The sequence below is a fragment of the Quercus suber genome, unplaced genomic scaffold, assembly GCF_002906115.3.
Source record: "Quercus suber isolate HL8 unplaced genomic scaffold, Cork oak 2.0 scaffold_39, whole genome shotgun sequence".
NCBI classification, from domain to species: Eukaryota; Viridiplantae; Streptophyta; class Magnoliopsida; order Fagales; family Fagaceae; genus Quercus; species Quercus suber.
This window is the reverse complement of record NW_027069504.1, coordinates 1,606,562-1,614,290: the sequence shown is the minus strand read 5'-3', so window position 1 is coordinate 1,614,290 and position 7,729 is coordinate 1,606,562. Positions and strand designations below refer to the sequence as shown.

The 7,729-nt window shown below is 32.3% G+C and overlaps 1 protein-coding gene across 1 annotated transcript; it reads right to left on the bottom strand.

Annotated features, from left to right (window-relative positions):
- Positions 1-1,814: 1,814 nt before the first annotated feature.
- On the bottom strand, positions 1,815-4,847 carry LOC136061211 (uncharacterized). The gene is made up of 6 exons (XM_065771041.1): positions 4,592-4,847; positions 4,473-4,504; positions 4,215-4,340; positions 3,624-3,965; positions 3,337-3,507; positions 1,815-2,270 (listed from the first exon to the last, which is right to left on the bottom strand). The coding sequence occupies exons 1-6, from the start codon at positions 4,845-4,847 to the stop codon at positions 2,007-2,009; spliced, it is 1,191 nt and encodes a 396-aa protein (XP_065627113.1). The 3' UTR covers positions 1,815-2,006.
- Positions 4,848-7,729: the final 2,882 nt, after the last annotated feature.

The following is a 7,729-nucleotide window of genomic DNA, read 5'->3' as shown; positions in this document are numbered from 1 at the left end:
AAAGAATAGGAACCAAAAACCCTCTTCACAAACACAAATTTCTGTTTACATTATAATTGGGTAAAGAAACTAGAGAAAATATTATATCACAGCCTAATTCTTCTACTTCTCCTTTACAAACACAAGAAAATTTTGAATTAAAACCTAGATGAAGTTGTAGACATCCCATTTTGCAATAGAGGAATCCACAATCTTGTGTTATCGTAATTTCAAAAACAATCTTGGAGCAAAAATGTTGTTTGAATCATTCGATGAATACGAATTTGACTTTAAAATAAAATTGAGTTCATCACGATCAAAACGACATAATGAACATGATAATCAAACCATCCAATCAAGAGATCAAGCCACATCAAGTTTTAAAGTTCATATGCATTCCAATGCCTTAAGGCATAAATCATGTGATTATGGGTAGTTTATTTTGATTGGTCTTTAGTGGATTAGTTAGAATTAATTAATGTAAAAATCCCATTGTTTTATTTTTAAGACAAGAATGTAATTAAGAGTAATAAAAAAAAAAATTAGGAGATAGCACTCTAAATTTTGATTTTTGATTTCTCTCCTTGAAAAGAAGAAAGTAAATTGGAGATCAAAAAATTGGATCTTTAAGTTAAAGTTGTGATCATTTAGTGGCTTTAAAGTAGCTAAAAAACTTATGATTATCCTTATACAAGTTTTAATATCGCGCAAAACTTGCCAAAAGACAAAGTTGGAACCAAAATGTGTCCAGGACACAGGTGTCGATCAGCACTTTGTCACATAGACATGGATTCCGATTAGCACTCTAAGTTTTATCATGTCTTATTATCTTAAAATATTCAAACATGTTTGAAAAAAAAAAATTCATTTCCCTTCTATAAATTAAACCCTCATCATCAAATTAAAGGATTATAAAATTCTAACTTTCTGTAGCAATAAAGTTATTACAAAATTAAAAGTAGTCAGGTACTACAGAAATACTAAGAGAAAAGGCTTGAAGGAGATATTAGGTTGCTTATGCAACATTTACTCCTCCAAAGTCTTTAAGCACATTCATATGTACACATTCAACGTACTATATACTTCAAGAAACCACATCAAAGCAAGCTACAACACGATATACGAGATGATTGACGACAGGAGATGATATTTGTTGTTCGTTAAAATATTTGAAAACAACTTAACCCAAAAGTTTAAGATTATGAGTTTGAATTCAACTATATTATATTAATCATTTACTTTTTTCATTATTATTCAATTTAGAACTTCACTCGTATTTGTATACCTAACAGTCTTCCTCTCACATGTGAGTAATTGCCTCTTTGTGAACTACGAACAAGTTTTACTATAAGCTATTGTTTTTCCACCATTGTATCATCTATGGGACTTTTGTATGCCATCTATGAAAATCGTGTGTCAACCCTACATGTTCATCCATGTAAACCTACCTGCACACCCATGTCCATGAAAACCTAGTCCAGAAATTTTGAGAGAAAAGACTTAATATTGTACAAACAATATCGTGTTAGTTTCAATTATAAATCTACCATCATTGAAAGCAACCCATTTTAAAGCGTGAATGCACTAAGAATAATAGTATCATTGACAATAAGCATCTTGGGAGAGTTGTTAAACAACTCATTTTCAGTTTTTGAACAACATTACACATTTTTTTACACACTTTTTTATCTACACGTATTTTAAAAAACTACAAACAACATTACTCAAACTCCTCTACCAAACGAGCCCTTAAAAACGCCCACATTCCAGCAAACAAGTTTGTGGCCATGTACCTAAATAAACTTTAACTATCCCAAAGATTAAAGAAGATATCATTAAAGAAAATCACATGTTGGAACATTTTATTACATGTTTACAGAAAAACCACAAATATCCAGTACAGCTGAACATAAATCACACTACATACAAACTTAACAACAACAAAGTCTCGGCTCCAATTTCGTAGTTGCCAAATCCTTACTAATTCCAAACGATAGCTTGACTCAATATATACATATAGAATTGCTTCACAAAACCAGTGGATGATGACATATTGCACTTGTAAGGTTCTCTTTGTAGGAAGACCAAACCTGTCTAGTGCTCATCAACATCATACACGAGAAGGTATTTGGTATCACCAGGATATCCACTCCATGTGAGAAGAGTGTGATATCCCAGAGATATAAAATACAAATTGCATTATACATAAAAGTGTCGACTGTACTTGTTTCACTCTGTAACGGAGTCTGGGGGTTGCTAAAATCTTGATCAGGATCTTGAATGTCACAATTCTACAAATTTAAAACGTCAATGATTTAAACATTAATTAGATTCTTTTAAGAAGGATTATTAAAATAACAACCCAGATTGTGGTTTCTTTTACAGAAACCTTTAAACTCAACATGGAGCTAAAATAGGGAATCCAATTTGGTAGTCTTTTAAAGACTTTTTCTGAGGGGGTTGGGGTGGGAGAATGGGGGAGAGTGACAACCCAAGTTCCAATGACAATAAGTCTGTCTTGAGTTGTAAAAGTAGGCCATAGGCCTTTGATTGTAAAAGACCATGGGTCTTGGATTTGTAAAAGACTAGGAAGTCTCTTTTTCTTTTGAGTTGAAAAAGAGTGAATCACTTTGAGTAGACTTTAGGGAATGTTTGCAAATGTAAGTGGGAAAAGTAAGAGCTCCCATTTTCAGCAAAATCCCCAAAACATAGGTTGAATGTTGCTTACATGCTAGATTTCAGAGAATATTAATAATTCTTTGACTTTCGGCTTTGTTTTTAAAGAATATTAAACTTTCTTTTGAACTTTATAAGAAAGACTAATATCCTTTTTAATTTAGCTGTCTTCAAAGAGTATTAAAAATTCTTCTACTCTTTCCGGGAAAGACTTTTTTTTTAACAAGTACTTCCCAAGAAAGCCATAATTCTTTCTTTTTTTTTGCCTTGTCTTATAAGTAATATTAAGAATTAATTATCTATCCAAATCATTGACATCCTTTAATTGTAAAATTTTATGATCTTCAATCAGATCCTATGATCTGTTCCAAAGACCCTCCCTCAGATCCTAGATATTTTTACAACCCTGGTGAAACCTTTGGACTTTTGATGATATCTTCAAGCCACAACAAATCTTGATACTCTTGATCAAACTGTTGCACATAATAACAATGCAAGGTAAGTTTTCAGAAGACCAATTTATCCAAAGATGACAAACACAAAGAAACCACATTGAATAAGTCAAAAAGTACCCACAAACAAGTATAACAAGTCTTGAGCTACAAATTAACACAACTAGAAATTTAATGGAAAAACTTGCAAGGTAAATTAATAAAAGATATCTTGAGACTTTTCACTTACCTGTGCAGAGAGCATATTTTCCTGGGTTTCATCATCAAAAGCAAGATTATTTTGACTGCTAGACTTGAAACGAAAGCAGTCATCTGCTTGCATCTGCGAGTGTAATGGGGATAACGTGTTGCAACCTAGTGGCTGCGGTGTGACAGGGAACATATTCCATCCTGCCTCCACCTGCAAATTATCCTGGTGTTAGAAACATAAATGAATAAGATAGGTGCTTAACTAGTTAAACTACACTTGGAAGAGAGATGTTATTGTTTTATGCTTGAATTTAATTCCTTTCTCACCTCATCAGATGTTTTTTCTACCACATCATTTTTTGCAACACAAGTGTTATAACCATTGTACTCAATGGGTGGTATAATGCTAGATGTCATTCCATCAGAATTTTCTGCTGGACAACATTGAAAACTCATGGGATAATTGTCTGCTTCACTGCCTAAATCTGGAGACACTGAAGCTGGTACTAGCATAGACTGTGCTTCTTCAAGAGAAGCTTTAACGGAGGTAGGAAATGAAACAGCAGGTGTAACGGAGGTTAAAGTTGATGGGGAGGAAAAGTTGCAATCTAATGGCTCCGGTGGATGGGGATAGAACATTTTGGGGCCTTTCTCCAAATCCTGGTCAACCTGATGGAAGAAACATGAATAACCAAGATAAGTGTATAATTAGTTACCTGCACTTCTAATTCCCACAATTTAATAGTAATAACAACTACTCTATGCCTTGTAGCTCAACTAGTTGGCATCTCTTACTATTTCCAAGAGAGACATCCAATGTTCAAATCCCCCCTCCCCCATTATAACTATCAAATTATTATTAAAAAAAAAAAAAAAAAACCATAGATAGTGTCTAATGCTGAAACTAAGTCCTATTACCTCAGAGTTGAAGTTGTCATTATTAAATTGAATAGGTACTGTAGCATCAGACATCATTTCGTCCACATAAAAATCAGATGCGGATGGGAAGAGCTTATTAAAAAATTCCTCCACATTAAATTCATCCTGATAGAAGAAACATGAGTTACAAGATATTGATTAATTTATTATACTATACTTCTCAATTTGCCAAAAAAAAAAAAATGAAGAAGAAGAAGAAAAGCATAAGTGTCTGCTGTGGAAACTAGGTCCTATCACCTCGGGAGATGTCATTTCTGCCTCCTGTTTTTCTGCAACAGAAGCATTTTCACATTGAACAGGTGCTGTAGCATCAGACAACATTTCATCAGGAATTTTAGCATAACAAGATTGATTACTTGTTTGATGAGTTTCAGTTTGCACATCCAATGCTGGAAATACAGGAGCCCGCGATGACTTAGACTTCGTTTCTTCAATACAAGATGAGGTATCAAGTGAAGCAGCAGGTCCACCATTGGTACTCTTTTCTCGATTATCGAATAAACGACAAAGGACAAAGGCCTTCTTATTTTTATTTTTTTGGTGGTAATTCAGTTTGTAGTATATATTAGGCAATGATGTTATGTCCGCCCAATTCACTTGGGTGCTTAACATTATGCTTATATTTCATATTGCAAAAAACTTTACATGAACTCCTCTTTTATGACAAACTTTTTTTTTTTCTTCTTACTGAAACAACTTAAAAATATTAAGACTTAAGTTAACACATGTGGTTGTCGTAAAACACGTCAGTGATATGAAATATAGAAAAAACGTTTTTAGTAGATTGTAATATAAACATTTTTTTTCTCCATATTTTATATAACTTTTCCCATAAGATTAATATTGTTGGCATCCTTTAAAGATGATACATAATATATGGGCCTAGACACATTCAAAGGGTGCTATCTAAATTATATGACCTTTTATCACACAAATATATTGATTCCCCTAATGTATGGTAAAAGAAGGCAGATTTGTGTCTAGCTATTTTCTTGATTTGTGCCGCATAATTTAATAATATGGAGGATGTGACTGAATTCAAATGTTGAATAAAATAAGATAAGAGAAAAAAAGAGTAAAAATAAACTATATAGCAGTAAACATTAAATTATCCAAGTTATTCTATGTAATATAATAACATTATATTATTATATAGTACTATATATATAATGAGTAGGATAATATTTAATCAAATAGAATATAAAAGATAACATCTTAAAATACATAACTAAATTGCATGAACTCAAAATAAAATTCTAATTAACACAAAAATTCATCAACCTAAAGGATTGATGCAATGAAAATAAAATATAAAAAAAATCAAACAAAAAATGAAAAACAAATTGAGAGAGAGAGAGAGAAAGAGAGAGGTAACATTTTTTGTGTAGAAAACTATGCATAGAATGAAAAGAACAATGTCAAATTTATAGTAAGATGTTGAGAATAAGAAGAGTCAAAATAAAGAAAAACAAAAAGGTAGAGAGAATGATATTAAGGAAGAAAGTAGTGAGGAGATGAAGAGATAAAAGGGAATGAGAGTTTTGGGAAATTAATAATAAAAATAATGGTTAAAAGATATTTAAAATTTTCAATAATGGAGTTTTTAAGTCATCTTAAATGAGAAAATGTTTAAGAAATATATATAACAAAAATTGAAAATAAAAAATAATGACGTGGCTAATGATGTGGCTTAATGTGAGCATAGCAACATTAAACACTACGCTTCAGCTTTTAGTAATATATAGATATAGATTACACACTTTTTCACACATTTTTTTATTCACATGTATTTTAAAAAACTACAAACAACATTACTCAAACACTTCTACCAAACGGGCCCTTAAAAATGCCCACATTCCAGCAAACAAGTTTGTGGCCATGTACCTTAAATCAACTTTAACTATCCCAAAGATTAAAGAAGATAACATTAAAGAAAATCACATGTTGGAACATTTTATTACATGTTTACAGAAAAACCACAAATATCCAGTACAGCTGAACATAAATCACACTACATACAAACTTAACAACAACAAAGTCTCGGCTCCAATTTCGTAGTTGCCAAATCCTTACTAATTCCAAACGATAGCTTGACTCAATATATACATATAGAATTGCTTCACAAAACCAGTGGATGATGACATATTGCACTTGTAAGGCTCTTTGTAGGAAGACCAAACCTGTCTAGTGCTCATCAACATCACACACGAGAAGGTATTTGGTATCACCAGGATATCTACTCCATGTGAGAAGAGTGTGATATCCCAGAGATAAAAAATACAAATTGCATTATACATAAAGGAGACGACTGTACTTGTTTCACTCTGTAACGGAGTCTGGGGGTTGCTAAAATCTTGATCAGGATCTTGAATGTCACAATTCTACAAATTTAAAACGTCAATGATTTAAACATTAATTAGATTCTTTTACGAAGGATTATTAAAATAACAACCCAGATTGTGGTTTCTTTTACAGAAACCTTTAAACTCAACATGGAGCTAAAATAAGGAACCCAATTTGGTAGTCTTTTAAAGACTTTTTCTTGGGGGGGGGGGGGGGGGGGGGGGAAAGGGGGGGGGGGGGGGGTGTTTTAAGGAATGGGAGAGGGCTGTCTACTCTTGTGTATCCCATCAGCTCAAGTGGCCTCCAATTGACTGAAAGGAAAGAAATAATTGTCCCAACTTTGGATNGACTAGAAGTCCCTTTTTCTTTTGAGTTGAAAAAGAGTGAATCACTGTGAGTAGACTTTAGGGAATGTTTGCAAATGTAAGTGGGAAAAGGAAGATGACCCATTTTCAGCTTACATGCGGGATTTCAGAGAATATTAATAATTCTTTGACTTTTAGCTTTGTTTTTAAAGAATATTAAACTTTCTTTTGAACTTTATAAGAAAGACTAATATCCTTTTTAATTTAGCTGTCTTCAAAGAGTATTAAAAATTCTTCTACTCTTTCCGGGAAATACTTTTTTTTTTTTTTTAATAAGTACTTCCCAAGAAAGCCATAATTTTTTTTGCCTTGTCTTATAAGTAATATTAAGAATTAATTATCTATCTAAATCATTGACATTCTTTAATTGTAAAATTTTATGATCTTCAATCAGATCCTATGATTTGATCCAAAGACCCTCCCTCAGATCCTAGATATGATCCTGATTTTTACAACCCCGGTGAATCCTTTGGACTTTTGATGATATCTTCAAGCCACAAAAATCTTGATACTCTTGATCAAACTGTTGCACAGAATAACAATGCAAGGTAAGTTTTCAGAAGACCAATTATCCGAAGATGACAAACACAAAGAAACACATCGAATAAGTCAAAAAGTACCCACAAACGAGTATAATAAGTCTTGAGCTACAAATTAACATAACTAGAAATTTATTGGAAAAACTTGCAAGATCAATTAATAAAAGATATCTTGAGAGTTTTCACTTACCTGTGCAGAGACCATGTTTTCCTGGGCTTCATAATCAAAAGCTAGATTATTTTCACA